The sequence below is a fragment of the Asterias rubens genome, unplaced genomic scaffold (assembly GCF_902459465.1).
Source record: "Asterias rubens unplaced genomic scaffold, eAstRub1.3, whole genome shotgun sequence".
In the NCBI taxonomy this organism is placed as follows: Eukaryota; Metazoa; Echinodermata; class Asteroidea; order Forcipulatida; family Asteriidae; genus Asterias; species Asterias rubens.
In genome coordinates this window covers 250355-275912 of record NW_022985704.1, presented here as the reverse complement: position 1 = coordinate 275912, position 25558 = coordinate 250355, and the positions used below count along the sequence as shown (strand labels likewise).

Here is a 25558-nt window from a genome sequence, read left to right as displayed (position 1 = left end):
TCTCAGAATAACAAAAAGGCAACTTACAAGCTACAAAGAATCCACCTGGAGTACTTGTACTTGCCGCAGCCTTCTGATCCTTGTTGAAGTCAAACAGGTTGGGTTTCACCCCAGCAGGAGTCTGTTGAACCGACGCCGAGGAGGCCAACCATGAGCTTGTACCTCCAAGCGATGCCGACTCCGCCGACCCAAGACCAGGTTTAGGGGCTGTGACGTTCGGAGAGGCTAACCCTTGAAACGAGGGAAGGCTTCCCTTGGCTGCGAGAGTAGAATTAGACACTACAGCTGAGGAACTGTCTCTCTTTGCCCCAAACAAAGAGCCCTGAGCCCCGAATGACAAACCTACATGAGGTGGGATTGTAGAGGTGCTAGGAGCTGTAGATTGAGGAGCTGGGGTCCTGGAAGCACCCAGCATTGAGAATGGTTTGGAGGGTTGGACAGACTGGGCGACAGGAGAGGGATCATTGGAAAAGCTAACTCGCTGTTCCTGGAAGAGGAAGAAACAAATATAAATGAAGGTTTAATTTCAAAATAGAGACATCGACATCTTCTTTTAGAAAGCATTGAGTCTTATCAGGTTTGCGGATGTGGCTAAAATAATAATATAATAAAACATATACAAAAATTATACAAAATAAAAATAACCACTCAAAAGAAAAGAAAATGAAATGATGAACTACGCACATTTTGATCGCTTGGTTCAGGCTGCATGTGTCCACTTGTGTGATTTATTTCCGCTAAGACTTGGTTGATTACCTTGGCCGTTCCCTCGTCCATCGTACTACGGGGACAAAAGGACACAACAGAAAAATAAGTTCATATCACCTGGGGATCAATTTCATGAAGCTGTTTAGCAGAAAATTTAGTTTGGAAATAAATGTTAATTGAACTGAAATCAACAGACCTTGAAACGGGTGCAAAGGTGACTGGAGGAGGCATACTCTCCTTCATAGCGTTGATATTCTTGACATTCACAACTGGCGGCAACTCCGCTGTCTTTGCGATCGATTTCTTCGGGATCGCCCCCGAAGAGGACACCCTGGTCGAGGGCGGGGATTTCACGGGTGTGGTCTTGGTGCCCCACACCACTGTGCCACGCCCCGAATGAATGAAGCTAGATGGGGATGAGGTTTCAGGGAGGGCGGGGTTGGTTGAGGAGGGCTTCCCTATAGGTAGCGGAGAAGACACATAGGGCATGGCTGGATTTGGGAGAATGGGGGGGAAAAAATTCATTTACAAATTTCAAATATTTAAAATTAGAAAAGTTTGCGTCAGACGAAAATTTGTGTTCTAAACTGTTTTTCACTTGCTAGCCGGACAGGTCAAATAAATTTTGGGTTACCTGCAATTTTTTTCACTAGTATCTTACAAAGCTCAACCCTGATTTATTTTTTACATTCTTAATGAGGTGTAAAGAACCACATTTAGTGAAGTGACACTTGAAATTTTCAGAAATGTTATGCACCAAGAGTCTCACCGTGTTTTCGTTCAACATGGCGGCCAGCCTCAGACCGTTTCTCATCCACAATCTGACTCGACGGTGCTGCAGCAACACGCTCTAAACTGCCTCCCACTCTAGCCTGGGTAATGCCTCTACCTGTACGAACATCAGGGCTGTCGACGGAAGAGGTTGTCAGTCTGCTAGCTGGTGGAGGGGCAACAGGAGATTCTTCCTCGTGGAACTGGAGTCGACGATTGGCGAAGGCTCCAGGAGGACTGGAATAGCTTTGATTCAGGGAGCTCATTTCTGAAATGTCCACTACAGCGACAGAAAAAAAGGCGGGAATAATTGACATCCATGACATTGCATAATATGAATGAACTTTTGTAAGGACTGAGAACCGGCCTTGAACTTTGTCTCTTGAATGGGCGGAGCTTTCTTCCTCTGGTAAGGGGCACTTCTATGATGAAAATATTTTGTATTGGAACTGTATTGGGGGTTTTCAAAAACGGAATTTCGGTTAAAAACGGAGAAATCACATCCATGAAAGTGACACGACCAGGACTCGAACCCGCACTCTGCTGATTGGAAACACCAGAGCTCGAGTCCGGTGTTCTGCTCGGCCATGGCACACCGAAGAATGTAAAAAGTCTTACTTTTTGATGCTGTTCTTCTCGGAGTAGTTGCTCTTCTAGATAAAGCCTTCCTCAGCTGAGCTTGTTTCTTAGATGAGACTGTGATCGATAAATAAAATAGAACGTAGAAGATTATTGTGATCATCATCATCGTCAGGTGAATTGGGTCAATTAGTTCTTCAAGTGATATCTTCACGTCTTCCAATCTCTTCAAGAGTAAAGTACGTACCTGGGGTGGACCTAGTCTTCGTTGGAGAACTGATGGTTGTACTAGACAGCTTAGCAGCCAGAGAAGACAAGTTACCAGACCTGTAGGTTCAAAATAAAATGTCAACAGATCAATTTAAATATCGGTTCCACCAGGGGGGGGGCGGGGGCACTATGAGGTTTAGGTTTTCAGTCCCTACTGGACTGTGTGGGTTTTTCCCTGGAATAACTCTCTGGGGTTTTCCTCCCACATCTAAAACCGAAACTTTCTTCCTTGTCTTCTCTCCATTGGGTTCTTGGCTATGTATAAGATCGCTTTTCTGAGAGTCTCTGGGCTTTCAGATTGGTGTACATGTAGTAGTATATATTTCCTTGCCTTCCCCCTCTAGGAACCCAGTCAAATCACGCCGGGGCTCGTTTTCAGTCACTAGCTAACTGCGTGGGTTTTTTCCCTGAAACTATTCTCTGGGGTTTCCTCCAACATCTAAAGCAAAAACTTCCAAGTCTTCTCTCCATTGGGTTCTTGGCTAGGGATTAAGTTCTGAGAGTCCCTGCCTTCGCAACCAGAAGAAATGAAATGGAATTCACTTACCTTTCTGGAGGAGATGGTAGTATGCCACGTTCCCATGGTGCCTCGCTCATGTCGTACCGTCGTGCCTGTATCAGCTGCTGTCTTAGCTTCTCTAACTTCCCTCTCTGAGTTATCACGATATTATAATGATGACTCAATGTCTGATAGATGGTATCCATCATCGGGGTACCGAGTTTCCTACATAGGATTGTGCACAAATAGCAACAGCTCATGAATATTCAATTAGCAATAATGAATATTCAGTAGTTATATTGAATGAATATGCATTAACCCTACATATAAACCGTGCAGAAAGTACAACAGCTCATGAATATTTAATTAGCAATAATGAATGTTGAGTTGTTATACTCAATGAATATTCATTAACCCTACATCGAACCGTGCAGAAAGAACAACAGCTGATTTAACAATAATGAATACTCAGTAGTTTATGTGAACAAGCAATTTTGTGTATCTTTGTATATCATACACGATGTCATCTTTAGTGCTTAAAAGTAGGTCTAGGTCTAGTCAATCTACCATGAGGATAACAGTCAAACCTTTTCAGTGAGATACAAACACCATATTTAGGCCTTGGGAAAGTGCCATGTAGAGTGTCATGGCCGAGTGGTTAAGAGCATCAAATTCAAGTTCTGGTGCTGATTCACCGGAGTGTGGGTTCGAATCCCGGTCGTGACACTTGTGTCCTTGAGCAAGATACTTTACTATAATTGTTTCTCTTCACCCGGGGGTATAAATGGGTACCTGCGAGGGTAGAGGTCGAGGGCTGTATACTCCCACGGGAGCTGAGAAACATTACAGGGATGTTATTGGCCCCATGACCAGGGCACTAATGTAAAGAGCATTGATACGGTTATTGTGAAATGCGCTATATAAGAATTTGTTATTATTAATTAATTAAAATGTAGGAACATTTCATTGAATACAAGTGCTGACCTACAGGTGCATATGGTGGAGGCTTTATTACACTTTTCAGATTAGTTAATCACAATTTTACTGATTTTTCTGAGGGCTATAAAAAAAAACGGAAAGCAGACTCAAGACAGAACATCATGCCTGAAGGTAATGACAACCAAAGGAATCTCAAAAAGTACATCAAAAGGATAACGCGCTTAAAGGCAGTGGACACTATTGGTAATTACTCAAAATAATTATTACCATAAAACCTTTATTGGTTACGAGTAATGGGGAGAGGTTGATGGTATAAAACATTGTGAGAAATGGCTCCCTCTGAAGTGCCATAGTTTTCGAGAAAGACGTAATTTTCCACGAATTTGATTTCGAGACCTCAAGTTTAGAATTTGAGGTCTCGAAATCAAGCATCTGAAAACACACAACTTTGTGTGACCATGGTGCGACAAGGGTGTTTTTTTCTTTCATTAATATCTCGCATATGTTGAAATACACCATGTGAGAAGACTAGTCTTTGACAATTACCAATAGTATCCACTGTCTTTAATGGTAGAATTGCCCATTAGAGGTTACTTAAGTCACCTACCTTCCTTCTCTGCGGCTCTTCCGTTTATTGAAATCCTCCCACTGCGCATCCAGACAGCCACTCACATCCCCCAGTCCGGTCTTCAGGTAGTGATAATTACTGTGAATGTCACGGAGCTGATGAGCTGTCTGCGGATCCAGGGCTCGCGATCTGAGAAGCTGCAAGTAGCGAGGGTCGTTGTTTCGCTGCTTGCGGATACGAGCGTCTTCCAGCTGGGCGAAGGTACTTAGGAACTTGGCCTTTATCTCGTGGATTTCTTCGTTATCAGACTGAGGAAAGAAAGTAATTTAATTTTTTTTTTATTTTATGTTTTAAAAAGGCATGAAAGAACAAACCGCAACAGAGATCTAAACTACTATGAACAAAAGCTGAGAAGACAAAGCAAAAATAGCAATGTAGAAACAAAGCAAAGAACAAAGAAGTAAAAGGAGTCACTGGGGTTCATTGCACAATCTCCCCTGTTCCACAAAAAGGAACCTTCATAAAAAAAGGCTTCTTTTGCCTTTCATAGTCCTAATTTTAGACACACACAACCCATTCACTCTATGCGTCGCAAGCACTCTTGATCCCAACAGATGGTCTTCCTGATAGAATATTTTTACCTTGGTGATGTCTAAGACTTTCGATTTGAACTTAAGCAGATCGTCTATAGCTTTCTTCATTTCTGTCAGTTCGGAGCGTTCACCCACTCTGAAATTTGCATTCTTGGTGTGGTTTTCCAACTCCAACATCTCCTTCATAAAATGCTCCCTCTGTAAAAAAAGAAAAATAATTCAATTCAAAGTCTGTAAAGCCAATAATTTACATGGCTGGCACCTTGTGAAAGTTTACAGAGGCGGTACAGCCGTTACTGCCATTTAGCCAGGGAAAAACCCACACAGTCAGTAAGGGTGGAAACTCAAACCACATACTGCGCCCCCCCCCCCCCCCCCCCACCCTCCCCCAATAGGATTCAAACCAGGATCCTCGAGGTGGAAGGTGAGGTAAGATAGCCCAAGGCCAACCTGACCACCCACAGAAAAACAAATCATGTCCTGACATAAAAATAAACAATTTAACAAACAAACCTCTTCCTTAATGTTGGAGAAATAGGCCAAGTCCACGGCACTTCCAGTAAAGGCTACCTTCCCTCTGGGCCTGGCCCCGCTCTCTTCAGGAGCTGCCTCAGGCGGCGGTGCTTGTGCAGTGGGTGTGGGTTTGTACTCCGGAACAGCCTGGCCGGGTTGTTGCTTGGCTGATGAAGGGGACTGTGTTGAATAAGCGGGCAGCGGGGCGACTTGATTTTGGGGCACACCAGGCTGAGGGGCCACTTGATTAGGGAGAACACCAGGCTGAGGGGCCACTTGATTAGGGGGAACACCAGACCGAGAAGCGACTTCATTTTGGGGGACGACGCCGGGGTAAGCCGGAGGTCTGTTTTGTCTTTGAGATAACCCGTCCCCAGATGGAGCGACTTGGTTGGGGTAGCCGGATGGAGGGGCAACGCGGTTAGGGGGAGCACTCCCGAATTGATTTGCTTGACTGGCGACTTGACTTGATGGGGCAAAGGAAAATAGTCCTGATTTGGGTTCCGACCCGAGGGGGGCTTTCCCTGGGGATGTTCTAGGGGTGGGGTTCCCAAACCCAGATGTCTTCAAGGAAGGTGCGGAATTGCTGTCTTTTACGCTGTCTGTTGGTTGTACACCTGAAATGAGAAACGGGAAATTCATAATTAAAGGCACTGGACACTATTGTAAAATACTCAAAATAATTGTTAGCGTACTCCCACAAAAGAGATTTAATGGATGTACCCACACTACAGAGTTATTTTCTTAAGCAGCATCCAGCATTCTCCTGAAGATGATCAGAGCATACTGACTGAAATGTTGAGTTGTTAACCACCGGTTCTTTTCACAACCAACACTACTAACAAAGATACCGCAAACATCTCTTATTTATTTACAATTAATTCTTAATTCAAAGAGAGTTGCTTACCTCCACTCAATGCGTTCGCTCCTGCAGGCGTCTTCTGTTGCGACAAGGAAAAGGCGGACGAAGACGCCGGGTGTTGAGATTTGAGGTCTCCGAAGAGACTTCCAGGACCTGCGCCTCCTGGTGACTGAGCAGCTTGAGGGGAGCCCTGGTAGGTCGAAGCTGGCTGCTGGACGAACCTCCCTTGCTCCGATAACCCTTGAGCACCTCCTTGAGAAAGCGACGAACCAGCAGGTACAGCTTTCGGAGCTACAAACGGAAAAGAGGCCTTCCCGCCGACAGCGCTACCAGCTTTAGCTTCGTCAGGTTTACTGCCGAAAGAGAATATTGCTGGGGTGCTACTGCTGACTGTGGGCTTGCCGAAAAGGCCCCCGGCGCTGAAGGTTGAAGGGCCAGTTGTGGGGGTCGGCTGTTTGGGGCTGGAGAAGGAGAAGCTAGCGCTCCGGTCAGTTTGGTTGGGCTTCATGTTAAATAAGGAAGACGTTGAAGATGTTGACTTGGGACCGTGAGAGAAACTCCCGGTACTTGACGATTTGTGGATTGGAGCTGATGCTGGGATTGTTGATAACGGCCTGGTGTGAGAACAAGAAAAGTTAACATCCAATCAAATCATAGAGTTTTATTATGTTGAGAAAATAGAATTAGCTCTTTGCGAAAATACTTACCAGCCAAAAGGACCGATAGTAAGTATAAACGCAAAAAAAAGTTGATGGCCTGACGTTTCAACCCTAGCAGTCCTTTCTCAAAGGCTAATGAAGAAAAAGAAAAAGCCAGTGAGAAAGACTCTGCCAGGGTCGAAACGTCAGGCCATTAACTTTAATGAAATAGGGATGCATTCAACCAGGCATGCAACTGCCCGTTGAAAAAAAAAAGTGCGGAGCGAGGCAGCCGAAACGCCACAGAACATGATACCCACAATGGTACCCTAGAAAATGTTGAGGTTTATTATGCTCTTAGGTGCATTTTTAGCATGTACTACGCTTATTTTACATGATTGTAGTTGTACACTGTTAATGCCAGGCATATATTAGGCTATACACAAACAATCCGGAAAAAAAGAAGAAAAAAAAACAAACAAAAAAAAACGCGAAATTGCATGCCTGATTCAACACTGAACTAGCCAGCCGGACCACTTGGAGAGAATTCTGACTGGTCCTCTGGGCCAAATTTCATGGCTCTGCTTACCGCCGAATTCCCCGTGCGAGCGAGCGCCAAACTTCGGCGCTAGCCTTGTCAGCGTAGAATGCCTAGTAATGTGGAGTACGCACGCACAGAAGCCAAAATTCGCAGCTAACCCGTGAAATATGCTTGCCGTAAGCACAGAATTCCCTGCTTCCGTAAGCGCCGATTTTGTGCTTCCAGTACGCAGAGCCATGAAATTGGGCCCTGGTGTTTTAACTGACACTTGGCCAGTGGACCAAAACGCTGTAGATAGTGTTTTCAAGATGATTTGGTTGACTCACCTTGCCTGTTCAGGAGGTGTTTGAGGGGGTGCTTGCTGGGGTGCTTGCTGGGGTGCTTGCGGGGGTGCCTGAGGGGTCAGTCTGGGTACTTGAAGAGGCTGGGTGGGCACTGCTTGGGGCGCTGACCTTGGGATTTGTGGTTGGGTAAGGGAAGGTCTGCCTGTAATAGAGAAAGTAATTAAAATAAAAAGACTGAAAATGATTTTGTTTGGTATTAACCAAATATTTATGACAATAGACCCCTCACATAACGAAACGCATCACTGATGCTGAGGTCATGCGCACGTTTTTAACCACAAAAAACAGCCGTCGTCCACTATGTTGCCTCTTTTGAACCCAGTAAGGGTGCTTTTTTACCTCAGTGTGGGCGCTTTTTAACCTCAGTGTGGGCGCTTTTTGACCTCAGTGTGGGCGCTTTTTGACTCCAGTAAGGGTGCTTTTTGACCTCAGTGTGGGCGCTTTTTGACCCCAGTAAGGGTGCTTTTTGACCTCAGTGTGGGCGCTTTTTGACCTCAGTGTGGGCGCTTTTTGACTCCAGTGTGGGCGCTTTTTGACCTCAGTGTGGGTGCTTTTTGACCTCAGTGTGTAAAAAAGAAAAAGCAAATTGCCTGAAGTTTCGACCCTAGCAGGTTTCCTAATACTCAAAGGCTCAACAAACAATTATTCCCCATTCTGTCCTTTGAATCATGATGCGGTATTAGTCTGCACTTTCCCGTTCAAACACCAAGTAAATGTTTTATTAGAGAGACTTTAAACATTGAAAATAATTTTAATTTTGCATCAGGGTTATAGAATACAATTTGTTAACACCCTTTATACAATGATGTGCATTAGGCACTGTATACTCTGTATTCTTAAAGTCTGGACGTTATAACGTTGTTAAAAGCGGTCAGTCGCATTACACAAAAAGAACATGGTAAAAAACACACTTGTACAATTCAAAAACTTCCTCTAACCAAAAAGCTTGCGAAAGTGTTGCTATATGTAACACACAACTCTTATACATGAGTATCCAACGGGATACTTATAAATTGTCAGCAACTTGAACTTTTAGGTATACATGGCAAAACCATGGTCAGTCACATTACGGTCAGTCGCATTACAGTTTTCCAGTCAATTAAGCCACGCCTACATGGAGCCCAAGCTGAGTTCTTATTTGGCAAAATTGGGTTCATTCCTTGTCAACAACTTAAAAAAAAAAATTGGTTTCATATGTTAGCTATAACTTTTAAGTGGAAAGAAAGTTGTGTCAAAAACTTGATTTTTTTGTGTCATGTCCATGTTTGCTTGGAATTGCCATTATGTTTTTTCAATTGATAAACTTACCAATTTTCTCCCCTTCAACAGGCAATGGTTGAGCCCTGGCAGTGATGGCCTCAGACGCATCAGCATTTAACACATAGTATGGACACAGCACACCCTCAGTGGACAAAACCATTAACATTGGAGGGGGGTGATACTTCTTATTATCTGATGATACAAACAGGAATCACTGTAAGAAGCTGAATTTAAAGGCACTGAACACTATTGGTAATAACTCAAATAATTGTTGGCATAAAAACTGACTTGGTAACCAGCATTGGAGAGCTGTTTAAAATATAAAACGTTGTGAGAAACGGCTTTTTCTGAAGTAATGTAGTTTTAGAGAAAGAGGTAAATTCTCACTCATATATAAAGCCTTTTATTAGGAATATGCAAGCACACAAATTTGTGCAACAAGGGTGTTTTTTTCTTTCATTATTCTCTTGCAACTTTGATGACCAATTGAATCCAAATTGACAATTACCAAAGGTGTCCAGCCGTTGATTTCATCAAACTCTTAGGACGAGTTAAGTTCCGTATCCACAGACATTAGGACGCATTGAACCCATCCTAAATTTAGGATGAGTTACTCGTACCGTCCTAACTCGAGAAAGGATTAATTCTAGCGTTTTGTGAAATCGGCCTCAGTTTTTGCCTTACTCAATTCAAACGGTGCTGCCAGGGACAGATCCAAAGCGATGCCCATTGGGTAGGTTTCCTTATCGTCACCGGTCAACGGAAGTTCGATACGGGATGAATCGTCGACAGTCCAGACCTCCCACGTCGATGGAGTCACTGGCGATCGACCCAGCACAGCTGCTTCTATAGCATTACTGGACACGGCTACCAGGAAGGACCTAAAAATAATATCACAAATTAATCTCGTTATGCTGACCCAAAGGGGCTCTAATAATAATAATGATACATGGTTCTTACATAGCCCTTTATCAAACCTGGGCCCAATTTCATAGAGCTGCTTAAAAACAGAAAATATTGCTTAAAAAGTTTCTGCTTAGCACAAATAAGCAGGATACCAGTAACATATTGTACAGGTGTCATGGTAATTTGGCTGGTAACCATATTCTGGTATTAAGCACTTGTTATAGTTTTACCATTTTTCAAAATTCTGCAACTGGTATTGCGCTGATCTCAACTGTTCACTTCCATAACAGACGTCCTCAAAGTTTAAAAAAGTAGGCGGTCCTTCTTTCTGCATAAGAATGAAATAGTACTCAGTTAATCCTGCCGCAATGTCTACTCAACAAACAATCACCACTTCCCGCTTGGTGACCCAATAGACCGATCCAGTAGGCTCCGCCCACGACGCACGTGTGAGCAAGAACACATGAGGCTCCCCAATGCCTTTCTGCACAACTCTGCCGCGCGCGCCAAGATACGCGCACGCATGTCGGACCTCAGTGTCGGACCTTCGTTGCAATGTGATTGGTCAATACGCAATGGGGCGGAGCTTAATGGAATAGGTCTATTGTGTCGCTCACGACTACTCACGACAGCATAATTTATTTGACGCAATCAGACATCGGTGACACAATCCTTCAAACCATTTCAGTGTGAATTTTATTATATTGCGCCTGAGGCAAACAATACGCCGTAATGCATCTTGAGGCTTAAATATTAGTCGCAAATGGTGTAAAGAAGTCGCGAATATTTGAGGTGCGACTATTCAGGTATTAAATTTCACTAGGCTTACATCTACTAATGGAACGAGCCACAACTAGAAACAGTGATAATTGATATACTTACAGGAGCATTAACGATGGCAAGGTTTGGATGAAGGGTCTCTTCGGCATCGAGATAAGCCACAGCAAACATGTACGTCGACAACCATAAGATGTCGACAACTGGAACATCAATTTGAGAAAATAGAATTAGCTGCTGCAAACAACTTACCAACCAAAACGACCGATGGTATAAATGCAAAAAATATAATACAATTTGAATAATCAGTCAATTCTGATTGGTCGTGTCAAATATCAAGTAATAAAAAACAAGGGAAATTGACTGGGTAAATTTTCAAATAATTGGGTTTGAAGCAGAGTTTGAACCACAAACATCCAGTTTAACGTGCCAGGGTTCGATTTCACAAGAAGTTAGGACTAGTCCTAACTTAGGACTAGTCCTAGGAGATATACAAATTGCATTGATAGTCCTAAGTTAGGACGAGTAACTGGTCCTAACTCGAGATAAGACTAGTCCTAACTCTTTGTGAAATCCACCCCTGGAGTAATTGTCTGGGGTTTTCCTCCCACATCTAAAAGACTAAAACTTTATTCCTTGTCTGCTTTCCATTTGGTTCTTGGCTAGTACAGTGATTAAGTTTGCTTTTCTGAGAGTTCTCAGCTTCACCAGCAGAATAAATGAGACGAAATAAGTAAACATCTTACCCTTGACCTGTTCAGTCGTAAAGTCCGGAGATCGGATGGTTTTCTTGATATCCAGTTTTTGGTTGTACTGAACGAGCTCTCCACTGGAGGTACCCAGGACTATCTGCTTACCCTTGGGGCTCCAACACACTAAACAAATTCAAGTAAGTATTGTTTGAAGCTTTGCATGGTCTGGATAAATAGGAAAAAACTATAAATAAATAAGAAACTTGCGGGTACAACCATGTTCTCCTGAAGACGAGCAGAGTATACTGTTCGAAACGTCAAGACCAACATAACCCCCACAAAAAAAATATGCAACAATAGGAAACTTGGTTGATATCCTGTTTTTCTCAAAATAGACATTTCATGCTAAGCAAATTTTTGTGCTAAAACAGACTTGAGTAGGAAAAATATCATGGCTGAACAAGTCAAGCTGGACATAAGAGCTTTAGAAGAAATGCAGCGTTTGAAATGTATCTTACTGGCTTTGATGTTTACACCTTCTGGCAGCTCAAACGCTCTTGCGATATTGTCTCCCGAGCTGTCCCATAATGCCATGCTGCCATCGGAGAGACACGTAGCGAAGCAAGAAGCGTGGACGGGATTCCATGCCAGGTTGACGAGCTGCATGCTGGGTTCCTTTGAGAGAGGGACACTGGCGAATGGAGACACATTGCTGCCCTGTTGAAGAGGTAAGTTAGAAAAGAAAAAATTATTCTTATGATCAAGGATTATTAGGGTTCTGTCCATACTAGCGTATTCGGCTGATACAGCCAAATGAGAGACTTAGGAGCACTAGGTGGCAGCAGACTTATTAGGTAAATTTTAATTGTCTGTATCATCCTCACATGTTCAAGAAAAAAGCATGAAAGATTGCGAGTGATTTAGGGGGGGGGGGAGGGGTGATTGAAAAAAAACGGATTTCCAGTTAAAAAACAGATAAAAAACAAATCCCCGATAAAAGCACCATGGGACACTCACCCCGCGTACGAGACTTCGTACATCAAACAGCGCCACCATGAGGTTGGTTTCGGTCATTGTACATGCTGATAAGACGAGGTTGTCTGCATTCAAGGCTAGATGTACAGGATTGGCGTTGAGCTCTACCTTGGAGCAGTTATAGTCACTCACTATAATAAATGAAAATAAATGAACCAATGTAAATTATGTCAGTTAACCAGGCCTGATACTTCATTGAGACAACAAAGGCAATGCCCCCGGTCATTGCCTTGGTGCCCTTGAAATGCTCTTGACAGAAGAAATTAACAATTTCCTCATAGGGTGCCCCTTACCTACCAAGGAAAAATGCCTTGGCACGCTTGCCCTTTTCAAAACAAAGCATACAGTCGGGTCACGATAAAATTAAAATCAAGTCACAAACCACAAGGGAAACTGACTGGGTAAAATTGCTCCTTAAGTTTGGGTTTGAACAAAGAAAACTTTACTGGAGTGGGACTTGAACCAACAAACTCCAAACTGAGCTAGCCAGCCCTATGTTGGCGCTCTCCCCATTTTGTCGATATCTTTGTTCAGGGGTGCCAGTCAGAAGCCATACAGGGGCGAGTGTCATTGCTAACAAGTAGTCTGAAATTAGGATCCAACTATAAGGAAGAATGTTAAAATGATGGCATGTCCACCTTTTGGTAAACCTTTGGGGTTTAGGTTCCACAGGGCTTTTAGAAACAGTGTCCTCAGCAAGTGGATCAAGGAGCAGGATTTCTTCATATGTGGAAAAAATAATGGCTGATTTGCCTCACCGGGCCGACTTAAAAAGTCTGACTTCAGATCAAAGTCTGAAATTTCTCATCCCTGGCCATACACACATGTAACCGTTACCTGCCTTGTAGCCGGGGATCTCACCAAATTTTTCAATATAACCTGGGAAAGCTGCAGCCAGGGGATCACCTTAAGAGGATTTGACTTTTTAATATTAACATACCAAGTGATAAACGACAAGAGAGATGGACGGGAAAAGTTAAACAGCCTTCCTCTTAAAATGTCTACGTGGTACAATTACTTACCCCTTGAAGCTGCATTTGGGTCATTGCAGTAAGTACAATCCCTGATATCTGACGTCCTCAGAATTTTTATAGCTGAAACAAAAAAATTATAATAATTATTTTAAAAATACACATACAGTGAATAATGTTGAATGGTCAAACTGTATGTAGGAGGGTTGACTGTGTACCGTTTAAAGCCTTCGCCACATGGTATCATACTGCAGGCTGGCATGTAACTTTAACTGTCATTCAAAATCACAGTGAATGATGTTGAATGATCAGACAGCAGGAGGGTTGACTGTATACTATGCATTCATCAGTCTGGCATAGTTTATCTGTCATTCAAAATCACAGTGAATAATGTTGAATGGTCACACTGTAGGAGGGTTAATGTGGCAATCTTTCTATGACAGGAGACTGATATTAACCCAACGTACCTGAGTTACAGCCAACGAAGGTGTAGCCATATTCATTGGAAACTGCCAGTAAGTTCAAGCGTTCTTTAGGTTCTAGTGTCGTTGGTTGGTCATCGTATATCTGGAGTTGTGTCAGCTGGTGAAATTTGAGAAACTGTGAAAAGAGACAAAAATATCAATCGTCAAAATTGTAAGTGTTGGACCAAATTCCCATTTTGCGACCAAACATTACATGGGTCGTAGTAACCCTCCGGCTTCGCCGTCGGTCGGAGGAGGGTTACATTATCGCAACTAAAACAAAGGGCACTTTTGTCGATGAAATGATAAAATCTACATGTGGGAATATTTTGAAGGGTGTACGCTCCATTACACTTACAGGATCCAACAAATTATACTTTATTTAGGCCTTCTTGTTTTTAAAACAAAAGTAGTGTCAGTGAATTCAGACATTTACTTGTAATTGTTAATGCAAACGTAATGAAGATTTATTAAATATTTAATTTAAATGTAAACCTACCGGTGCATCTTTCTCCGGAGGCCCAGCTTCTGCCATCATCAAACTCTATCAAGTCAACTGAGAGTGAGAGTGAAGATAAGAAACAAAAAATGAACGGATGGCTTTCCGTATGGCGCCACCACTTTCTAACTCATTTTTACAAAAAGGGTTATCTCATTGAGGTAACATAGATACTATATTATTTCATATCGAATGAAAAGGTGGTGGCGCCATACGGAAATTTATCCAAATGGACCATATAATTTGTTTCAAGACAGTGGACACAATTGGTAATTGTCAAAGACCAGTCTTCTCACTTAGTGTATATCAACATATGCATAAAACAACAAACCTGTGAAAATTTGAGCTCGATTGGTCGTCGGATTTGCGAGATAACTATGAAACAAAAAACACCCTTGTTACACGAAGTTGTGTGCTTTTAGATGCTTGATTTCGAGACCTCAAATTCTAAACTCTTGAGGTCTCGAAATCAAATTTGTGGTAAATTACTTCTTACTACGCCACTTCAGAGGGAGCCGGTTCTCACAATGTTTTATATTATCAACCTCTCCCCATTACTCATTACCAAGTCAGGTTTTATGCGAATAATTATTTTTAGTAATTACCAATAGTGTCCACTGCCTTTAAGAAAACAAAAAGATAACAAATTTGACATTGACACGGACACTCTAATTCCCATTAATTGTAGACATATCGAATCTGTTAAATTTGGCTCGTTCCAATGCTGCCCATCATTCTCTTTTTCACAGATTCCCTAGATTATGGGACGAACTACCGGCCTGCATTAAAGATACAATTATCCATAGTTTATCCTCATTCACAAATTCCCTCAGGAATCATTTATTAGTCCCTGGCGAGGAGGTCCCCTTGACCAAAACAGTTTAACTTTCTAGTTGCCTTGCCCATTCAAATACCTTGCTGCTGTTTTTTATTTCTCAAATTTATAGTGCCTTTTGCATAATTAACTAGAATCTCTCTTTTAACGATTTTGTATTTTTATTGCCCTTTACTTTAGTGCTTTTTTAGTTTTAACTGCTTGTATAGTTCTATATATTTTTATACTGTATGCCATGTGTTAATAATGTCCATCTGTAATGTCCCTTTTTGTCTCTTCGTAAATTGTGGCATCAGGATATTAACTCGATAGTAATTTAGTTTACTTTTTTAAAATCCTTCAGGGGTGCTGCTTTTTTAGGTTATTGTATTGTATGTTCTTGTTTTTGTTTTCTTACTGTTCTTATTGTCTGTGCTTGAATGTTTTGCCTGTGAAATTAATAAATGAAATGAAATGAAACGAAAAAAAGAAAGACAAATATTTATAATCCGCCACCAATCCATGAATCGTTCAAAAAGGTATCGAGTTCAAATACAAAGTAATGTTTACACTCAATAACAGACTAACCTATGAACTCAGTTTTTGGTCACTGAGTTTGTAGGAAAAGTTTCCGTATAGCGCCACCACTTTTTCATTCGAAATAAAATAATATATATAGTATCAATTTACCTGATTGATATATCCCTTTTTGTAAAAATTAGTGAAAAAGTGGTGGCGCCATACGGAAAGTTATCCAGTTTGTATTCTAGTGAGACACTGTCACTAAAGTAAAAAAATATCAAAAATATTGACAATTCAAATTCTTATCTTCAATAATTTTTTCCCCCAATAAATAAAATGTGAGCTAACCGACGTCCGTCACTGAACTCACTGCATGTCGACATAAAAAACACAAATATTCATGTTCTTTAGCTGATTTTCTTTTCTCTTTGAAAGTCTACTCGGAGTCTACTCACCCTATTCGGTTGATTCTAATACACTTGTATGTGTAAATTCAGAAGAAAATCACTTCTTCCTTGAAAATCTTACTTTGAAGTTTTATTTCGTTTCGGATCAAACCGCCATGTTTCTCATCATGAATAGAATGTACAAAAGTGGCCACGAGAGGGCAGTGGAATTTTTTTTTCTGCAGATGTACGTGCGCGCGCCGCTAAAAGTGGAGGGATGGGGTCGGAAATGTCGCTTGCAATGTCCTCTATGCAATTCTATCCGGAGGACAATATTGCATTTGCAATAATGTCTGCCAGACAGTTTTGCATATGTAATCGTGTCCACCCTGACGCTGCTGCATAATGCAATTGTGTCCGCCCGGACACATTTGCATGTGCAGTTGTGTCCGCCCCCGTGCAAAACTGTCCTTGCAGTAAATTAAACCATAGAGTAAGGACATTAAACCAATTATTGCAATTGCATAGCCCCGGACACGATTGCATATGCAAAAGTGTCCGGAGCGGACAGTATTGCATCTGTACTGCAGCGTTTCTATAAAATGTTTAATATTATGCTCATAATCATGTAGATCAAGCACTTTGAAACCGCTAAGAATCAAGGAGTATAACACTTTGTTTTAGTGTTAAAAAAAGCGACCAACAGGTGGCGCTGTTGCAAATTACCGGTTGCGACAAAAACCACCACAAGAAGTGCACAAACAAACGGTCCTACTACTTGCCGTCAACTCGCCGACTTGCCGTCAACTCGCCGTCAAATCATTTTCGTGCCGTCAACTCATTAAATTTACTTGAAAATTTTATAAATGGGGCACGGAAGTGTTAAGTCTGGGCTAAACTACATATTTCTCGTGGTTTTCGGTACAAATTCATTCACAAAAACGACTTTGTGTTGATAAAAAAAAAGTACCAACCATTGACATCTTGGGCCAAGATTAATCCATATAAGCAAGAAGGCGGCCGACGGTTTTGCTGCTTCGAGATAATTTTTTTCACAAGAAAAAAAACTCAATTTTTATTCCGAAATATGACCTAAAACTTACGCAAATTCTCTTTTAGCTGATACGTCATCACCGTTCTAAGCTTCTTTTGTGGATTTTAAATGTATATTTGAGGAGTTGACGGCGAGTTGACGGCACAAGTGAGTTGACGGCGAGTGTTGTCTTTCGACGTACTTGGACGATTCTATTACACCGCAGGGGGCGAGGTAATTTCTGAGGGCTGAGTTTTATTTTTTTGTTTTGGTTTTAGCTGCTGATTTTTTCTTTCTTTTTAGTAACTAAGCCGCCACTCTGGAATTCGAAGTTATAAGGGAAACTTAAATATAATATTGTTTTAAACTCCATGAAATACATTTAAAAAAAGGTAAATAATCGTCTTGCATATTGTATCATTCCTGCGGTATAATAGAATCGTCCAAGTGCGTTGAAAGACAACATGGCGGATATTATCGTTCGTTACTAAATTCGGGTAAAAAAACACATTTTTCTATTTTTTACAATTAAAAATACAATTTTTTCAAGAGTTTGAAAATGATTTGGGTGCATATGACTCTTGTGCATATATTTAACGGTTGACTTATGTTCAAATAGTCTGTTCAAGTGCATTTAAACATTGTTGTCGTGAGTTGTTGTGAGGCCGAGGGGTCGTGAGTTGTCGGTATTAATTTAGTGCGACCGATCAGGAACCAATAATCTTTCTTTTTGCGTTAACTGGTTAACTTGATGGGTCCCGTTATTTAAAGTAATATTCATATTTAATTTCCATCCAGATTTATTATTTATAATAAAATATTTTTATTAATTCGATATTTATAAATTAGGGTTTAAACTTTAAATAATTAGGCCTAGTTTAGTGGCGAATACTAGTTAGTTAGTTTGGTTTGGTCGGTTTAGTTATTAAACTTTTATTTTAATTTTATTTGTCTTGTCTAGCTTAAGATTTTAAATGTTGTTTAAAAATAGGCCTTATGTCTAAAATTTATAATAATTTGTATTAACTGTGTCATTTTTCAGCCTGCTGATGCGTAGTTGAAGAGAAATTTGTGTTTGATCGTCTCGTCCCAACTGGACTGGGTGAGCAAGGTGTGCTGTCCACTATGCCACCTAAATTCAAGAGGAATGGGTACTCTCATGTTCAAGAACATGAAAAGGTAGGCCTACTTTATTGCTTTTGTTTGTATTTCATTACAAATCCAACAGTGCAAGCGGAACAGGATGGTGAATATGAAACATGAAGAGATGACGTCCTAACCAGCGGGTTAAGCTACAATAATTGTACATGTAGTCCCAACCCTGAGGGACTCTGGACTTTGGCCGAGGTAGCCCGGAAAAAAGATGGGGATGTGCAAAAACTGTGCCCCGCTAACCGGGTTTTCCCTTTTTACCTCAGGTTCTACAATCTGTTTCCCTGCCCTACCGGGACAATAGCGGACTCTTTAACTGACGAGGTTGTACAATTTGTTGCTCCGCCCTACCCCAAATTAGTGGATCGTGTGGTGGTGGTTGTGACAAATGCCCTGCATGTCCGTCGGGCCAGGATTGTGCAGGGATGTACAAAAACAGGTGCCCCACCCGACAGTAGCGGGGCATGGCAGGGACTATCACGCCAAGCCATTTTTAACATCCTGGCCAAGTCCGCCTAGTTCTGGGTCCCCAAGGGCTTGGAGTACAATTGATATGTGCAAGCCATTTAACTTCTTGAGGCCAAGTAATAAATGGGACAGTTTACACTAGGGATAACTTTCCGTATGGCGCCACCACTTTTTCACTCATTTTTACAAAAAGGGATATATCAATCAGGTAAATTCGATACTATATTATTTTATTTCGAATGAAAAAGTGGTGGCGCCATACGGAAACTTTTCCTACACTAGCCTGGGGGGCTACTTGAGAAATATCTGAACTGAAGCACAATGCATGACAAATAAGGGGGGTTATTATTTTTTTTAATGACTTTGCAATTTTCTTTACTTTACTTTGTTTGTCTGTGGGTGAATTTTGAAGGAGAACCTCTTAGGGGATTACCATGACAACGACAGTGACGACGAGGAAGATTTCTTTGCTGGAAAGTTGAATCCATCATCGTCGAGAAGGGTTGCTCGACCAGATCCTAAAATACAACAGTAAGTAGTCCAGCTTTCTTGTGTTAATAACAATAATAGGAACATGTTCTTCTGTAGTGCATTTCATAATAACCGTCTCAATGCGCTTTACATTAGTGCCCTGGTCATTGGGCCAAAACATTCCTTTAATCTTTTTAGCTCCCTCGGAGAGGGGAGTATACAACCTGGGCAACCGTAGTGCTCCAAAGGATTTTTCATACACAATATCAACAGCTACCCACGCAGGTTCCATTCATACCCATTCATACCCCTGGGTGAAGAGAAGCAATTATCTTGCTCTTAAAGCCATTGTACACTTTCGGTAAACAGTATTGTCCAAGTCCCACACTTCGTGTATCACAACTTATATATAAAATAACAATCCTGTGGAAATTTAGGCTCAATCGGAGTCGGGAGAAAATAACAGGAAAACCCACTCCTGTTTTCTCGCCGTGTCATGACATGTGTTTATAACAAATCCATAATTCTCGCTAACGAGAATTTATATTATTTTACCGTTTTATCAAAAGGTAAAGCATTTCATGGACTAATATTTCAAGAGAAGTCTTTCACCATTACCTTCTGTAAACCCTGTAAATTATTTGTAAATCTGTGAACTTTTTATTTATTTTTTCTGTACCGAAAGGGTCCAAAGGCTTTAACAAGTACTATGACCGGGACCCGAACCCACACTCCGATGACTGGACCATCAGAACTTGAATTCTTTTTACAGTTTATGTTATTGTGTTTAGATGTATCTCCATTTATACTTACGTAGTTCCAAAACCAAAGGTATAAATAATATTGTATAAAATATTAACTATCCACCAGCAAGGTCTCAAAGCGAAAAAATTTGTTTCACAAATCTGGTTTTAATTCAAGCATTTTCTTTATTTTTGTAGTGTACAGAACCAAGTGGATGAGGTGATTGATGTAATGCACAATAACATCAGTAAAGTCTTAGACAGAGGAGACAAATTAGACGACTTACAAGAAAAATCAGGTCAGTACATGAGGGGGCTCGCTCTTCCACACTAGCCCGGTGTACATTATTAATTTTGGTTTTTACCCATACACCGATTAATATTCTTTATCCCCGATGCAAATTTAACATCTATTATATCGTTGCGGTACCCGCTGCCAAAACATAGGATTCGAACTGCCTCTAGCTGCCGGGCAACCTCGGTAGTCTAGTTGGTAAGACACTGCTCTAGAATTGCAAGGGTCGTGGGTTCGAATCCCACCCGAGTAACATGCCTGTGATATTTTTTCACAGGACTCGGGAAAGTACTGAGTATACAGTGCTAACACACATCGGTGTATGGGTAAAAACCAAAATTAATATTCTTTATCCCCGATGCAAATTTAACATCTATTATACCGGTGTACATTGTTGAGTAAAAACTGCTACGGGCTAGTCAACACCACCTCTCAACTTGCCCCGTGGGCTACTAAGAACTGTGCAACCTACTTGTTTAAAATGCTCATTTTTCCTTGTAGATGTGAGTAATACATTTGTTAAATGCGTTAATTTATGTTTCATTAGTTTGAGTGTAAGTTTATTTGCCTATTATTCTGGTAGTGATTGCGACCATTAATGCATTAGAAAGACACCTTTATGACAATACATGTTTTAAATCGGGGCTGCTTAAACTTCCTTAGGGCAAGTTAAACCCATAGTTTGTTATTAGCCCGGTTGACTACCTAACAAAAGGCTTACTAAGAGCATAGCATGACATAGTAGACTTGCAGCAAGTCTTCAATGCTGCATAATAAAAATAATAATATGAACACTTATAGTGCGCCGGTATCCACCACAAGTGATGCTCATGGCGCAAGGAAGAAACACAAAATTAATGAAAAGCAGCTGTGAAAAAGTGGGTTTTGAGGGCCTCTTTGAACTTATGAATAGAGGACATGTTACGGATATTAAGAGGCAGATTATTCCTAAGTAAAGGACCAGCATGAGAAAAAGCCCTGTCACCCCAATTGTTGTGGGTTTGGGGAACAACCAGTAACGCTGAAGTGGATGATCTAAGACATCTGGAAGGATTGTATCCAATCCAATCATCATTGCCTGGTTGGGTTGGCGTAGTGGTATCTTTCCTTGCCTTCCACCTCTAGGACCCTGGTTCAAATCCCACTGGGGACATTATGTTGATAGGGTTTTCCCTCCCTAATGACTTGGGTTTTCTCCTGGAATAGTTCCCTGGGATTTTTCTCCAACATCTAAAACTGAAACTGTTTTGCTTGTCTTCTCTCCATTTGGGCTCTTGGCTTGTACAGTGATTAGGTTCGCTTTTCTGAAAGTTCTCGGCTTCATGAACAGAATAAAACTCCCTCAGGGCAAAAAGGCAAATCATCAATCAGGGAGGGAAGTTTTTCAGATCGCACCCTCGATGGCTTTGAAACTTTCAAACTCACTTGGCATATTCAAGAACAGTTTAAAATCCTATCTACATAAAGAAGCACTTTGTTAACTCTATCTTCAACTTGTGTGGGGCTACTTTTGTTTGTTTTGCAGAGCAGTGTCATGAGCGCCACTGGTTGGATACCAATAATTGAAAAGTTTATTTATTTATCTCGTGTTTCTTACAGATGAGCTTGTTTACAATGCATCAGTATTTAGAGTCAGCGCTAAGGGTCTAAGGTCACATTTCTGGTGGCGAGAATGTAAGGTGAGTACTAAAAGCAATGTTCAACTACAGAACTTTTCAAATCAAAGAACCTATACTCATAGAATAGGGGTTAACATATTTATTTATTTATTTATTTATTTTTATTTACAGATGAGGCTTCTTTTGCTGGTAGTCGTTGTTGTGATTCTACTTATTATATTCAGTGAGTCAAGTTTTTATTTTTTTTTTATTTGAAATATGACATAATCCTTGCATCTGGGGCCTTTCTCAAACCTCAGCTTGGGCTCCGGCTCAGGCTCCAGGCCCCATCTGCTGATGTTCGAATCATTGCGTGCCAAAAGAAATATGCATAAAAGCTGCTCCAAAAACCCAGGTTAAAGGCAGTGGACACTATTGGTAATTGCTCAAAATAATTATTAGCATAAAACCTTACTTGGTAACGAGTAATGAGGAGAGGTTGATAGTATAAAACATTGTGAGAAACAGCTCCCTCTGAAGTAACGTAGTTTTCGAGAGAGAAGTAATTTTTATCGTATTTGATTTCGAGACCTCAGATTTAGAATTTGAGGTCTCGAAATCAAGCATCTGAATGCGCACAACTTCGTGTGACAAGGGTGTTTTTTCTTTCATTAATATCTCGCAACTTTGATGACCGATTGAGCTCAAATTTCCACAGGTTTGTTATTTTATGCATATGTTGAGATACACCAAGTGAGAAGACTGGTCTTTGACAATTACCAATAGTGTCCAGGTTAGTGCGAGATAATAATGAAAGGAAAAACACCCTTGTCACACGAAGTGGTGTGCTTAGACGGTTGATTTCGAGACCTCAAGTTCTAAATCTGAGGTCTCGAAATCAAATTCGTGGAAAATTACTTCTTTCTCGAAAACTATGGCACTTCAGAGGGAGCCTTTTCTCACAATGTTTTATGCCATCAACCTCTCCCCATTACTCATCACCAAGAAAGGTTTTATGCCAATAATTATTTTGAGTAATTACCAATAGTGTCCACTGCCTTTAAAGACTACTTTAATGTTTATGTCATTAGTCCATTGTTTTGGTTTCTTTACAGTTCCTATCATTGTGAAGAGCACAAACAAAGGATGAGCGCTACGAGAAACGGATGTAGTTTTCATCAAATGAGACGGGCTCCAATCATTCGAGGTTCTTTCTGTCATTTCTCTGAGGCTTTTGATCAACTTCACCTTTTTCTTCTGCCATTTCTAAGATGTCATCTTTTGAAGTCAAAGTATTCCATTAAAAACTAATACAGCATTAAAATGTTCCACAGTTAAGAAAAATGTTCTTAACATTATGAATAAAAAACTTAAATAATCATTCAATTGTGGCGTGTTGTGGATGAGCGGTCTAGTTCACAGAGTGTGGGCTTGAATCCCGGTCATGACACTTGTACCCCTTAAGCAAGGCACTTATCCATAATTGCTTCGTAACAAGTTGGGAAGGTAATTGCATTCTGCTCTACCGGCCAGCCTCTGGATGATGATACCCAAGCCTACATCCTTATGGATTGTTAAGGGGCTATCCCTGTTTCAGCCCCAGTAGTAGGTGGCAACGTGCCCCATGTGGCAGTTGATTTGGGCCCTTCCCGTGAAGTGGCCATACGGCCGTTTGATGTTTAGGCGATCTACAGCAATTCAGATAAAACATTAGGATGATTAATTGCTTAAGTCAAGTGATGTCTTCGAATCACAATGGTTCCTCAAGCCTTTCTGTCCCCAATTGCTGACTTGAATTCTGCTGATTCAAGTCCTGTGTCGATTTTAAGAATGTCAGTGTAAGTTAGTGCCGGTCTACCAGGTTTCCTCCTCCCATGCTTAGGGGTCCACAGAACAATATTGGCTCTGGTTCGTTGTTTCTCCTGTAGCAGTGGCCAGCAAAACGCATCCTTCTCTCGTCTGATTTTTGTTGATAGCTTAGGTAGGTTCCCATATAGGACTCTGTTAGTCATATGTTGACTCCAGTGGATATTAAGAGCTGTTCTTAATAGCCTTGTGTAGCACCCATTTATCTGCTTTTCCAGTTTGGGAGTAAGAGTCCATGCTTCACAGCCATATAACAGCTCTACTGTTGCAAGGAAGAGGCGCTCCTTGAGCCTTTAAGGAAGGTCTGATTTCCAGGATGATTAATACCACCAGTGATAAGTTTTGCTCTTTAATTTGCATGAACAGGAGCTTATGTTATCCCACATTTTGAACAATCCTTATTTTCTTTTCATTGCAACTCTCCTCTAACTTGTGTTTCTGTCTCTGCTTGTTTTAAAATTCTTGCGTTTAATAGATGGTAAAGAGTATGGTTTGAACTTTGAAGACCATTTCCCAAATAATTATGCTTATTTAAAAAGTCAAGTAACAAACTCCCAATTTGTATAAATTGCAAAGCGGTTATTATAAATATTATTGGTTAAGATTGGTGTATATTTGGTGTTGGTTTAAAGTGCAAGATGTGACTGGTAAAACTAGAATATTTGTATAGATATTTATATTTCAGATTATTAACGCGCATGTATATTAAACCGCCCTCTGTTGAAAAAAACACTGTATACGTCACGTTTCGCCGGGCAAAAAGACGCGTAGTCATGGTCAGATTGCATACACTTTCTAGCTGGCTGCCAGAACACAAAGGTATGCGCGCGAATCATGTTATGGTTTTCGTGTGAAGTCAGAGGTCACATCATCTATGGTGTCCACCCTATCTCAAAAAGGCTAACTATGTTGCCCGCGCTTGGCATGTTTGGCCTAGGTGTAATTACAGAGTCTGTTCCAATCGGGCAAAATTAAGAACCGGGTTCGAATCCAGATATTCGAATTCAAATCCATTTAAAGGAGGGCCAATATCGACAAATTTAGAATTATTGAATCGGATTCTAGAATAATGCCATTTTAACCCAGTACTTAAGTTAGTAACTATTATTGGGTGCGTTCGTTTAGCTTCCCTAGGTCGACCCTGGTGTGTGGCGTTTTTTTTTTTCCAGGATGATCGTGGGTAATTATCTGTACACGTTCGTCCTGGGGAAAAAAAAAACGCCACACACCGGGGTCAACGCGGGGAAGCTAAACGAAGGCACACATTGATTTTCAAAACCCTTGTAGACGACATCCCAAGCTCAAACAGCGCCCTCACTGTTGTCAAAAGAAGGCCGCTTGCCCATTTGAGCTTTGGCCCTCGCTGTTGTTTCTATTGGTTGATATATGCAAAGGCGGTGAATTCAAGGGGGCTGTGTGCAAACCATATAAATAAAACTACATTGTCTGAACGTTTAAATTTTATACGTTTAATGTAAAATAAATATAAATTACTTTTAAATAAATTATGAAACACAGTCTTGTCTCTGTTTTTTTTATGTGGGTCACAAGTCTTCACCACTGATTTATTTTAACAACTACAAGATGTAACACGCTCGGAGTTTAATTATAAAATTCATTCAAAATAGTACATCAGAAACTTGAACGAAGTCATTTCACCATACACCCAAGTATGAAAATTACCATTGCAAAAAAAGATTGGTTTATCGGACATTTTTAACCACCGGTTCTTTAGAACCTTCACTACTCAAAAGAGCTATTCACATGGTGGTTCCGCAAAC

At 41.0% G+C, this 25558-nt stretch overlaps 2 protein-coding genes across 4 annotated transcripts in view; one reads left to right on the top strand and one right to left on the bottom strand.

Moving 5' to 3' along the window:
• The window catches only part of LOC117305836 (nuclear pore complex protein Nup214-like), a 32643-nt gene extending 16321 nt beyond the window's left edge, over window positions 1–16322 (bottom strand). For both annotated transcript variants that reach the window (XM_033790710.1, XM_033790709.1), the window contains exons 1-23: window positions 16221–16322; window positions 14430–14486; window positions 13934–14066; window positions 13518–13589; window positions 12478–12626; window positions 11979–12177; window positions 11515–11643; window positions 10874–10971; window positions 10222–10319; window positions 9770–9966; window positions 9134–9277; window positions 7808–7967; window positions 6348–6916; window positions 5441–6057; window positions 4976–5125; window positions 4374–4642; window positions 2876–3052; window positions 2306–2385; window positions 2098–2175; window positions 1478–1759; window positions 905–1199; window positions 685–781; window positions 28–487 (exon numbers count right to left, since the gene is read on the bottom strand). In XM_033790710.1, coding sequence (XP_033646601.1) covers window positions 28–487; window positions 685–781; window positions 905–1199; window positions 1478–1759; window positions 2098–2175; window positions 2306–2385; window positions 2876–3052; window positions 4374–4642; window positions 4976–5125; window positions 5441–6057; window positions 6348–6916; window positions 7808–7967; window positions 9134–9277; window positions 9770–9966; window positions 10222–10319; window positions 10874–10971; window positions 11515–11643; window positions 11979–12177; window positions 12478–12626; window positions 13518–13589; window positions 13934–14066; window positions 14430–14468 — 4492 coding nt within the window. In that variant the 5' untranslated portion in view covers window positions 14469–14486; window positions 16221–16322. The remainder of the gene's footprint in view (window positions 1–27; window positions 488–684; window positions 782–904; window positions 1200–1477; window positions 1760–2097; window positions 2176–2305; window positions 2386–2875; window positions 3053–4373; window positions 4643–4975; window positions 5126–5440; window positions 6058–6347; window positions 6917–7807; window positions 7968–9133; window positions 9278–9769; window positions 9967–10221; window positions 10320–10873; window positions 10972–11514; window positions 11644–11978; window positions 12178–12477; window positions 12627–13517; window positions 13590–13933; window positions 14067–14429; window positions 14487–16220) is intronic.
• Window positions 16323–17637: 1315 nt separating this feature from the next.
• LOC117305842 (vesicle-associated membrane protein 4-like) lies at window positions 17638–23332 on the top strand. 2 transcript variants are annotated; one of them, XM_033790717.1, is made up of 7 exons: window positions 17638–17681; window positions 18227–18363; window positions 19217–19335; window positions 20217–20317; window positions 21913–21992; window positions 22104–22155; window positions 23027–23332. In XM_033790717.1, exons 2-7 carry the CDS (start codon window positions 18310–18312, stop codon window positions 23059–23061), a joined length of 441 nt encoding a protein of 146 aa, XP_033646608.1. In that variant the 5' UTR covers window positions 17638–17681; window positions 18227–18309; the 3' UTR covers window positions 23062–23332. The 2 variants fall into 2 exon arrangements, with proteins under 2 accessions (XP_033646608.1, XP_033646609.1); XM_033790718.1 differs by lacking the exon at window positions 22104–22155.
• The last annotated feature ends 2226 nt before the right edge of the window (window positions 23333–25558 follow it).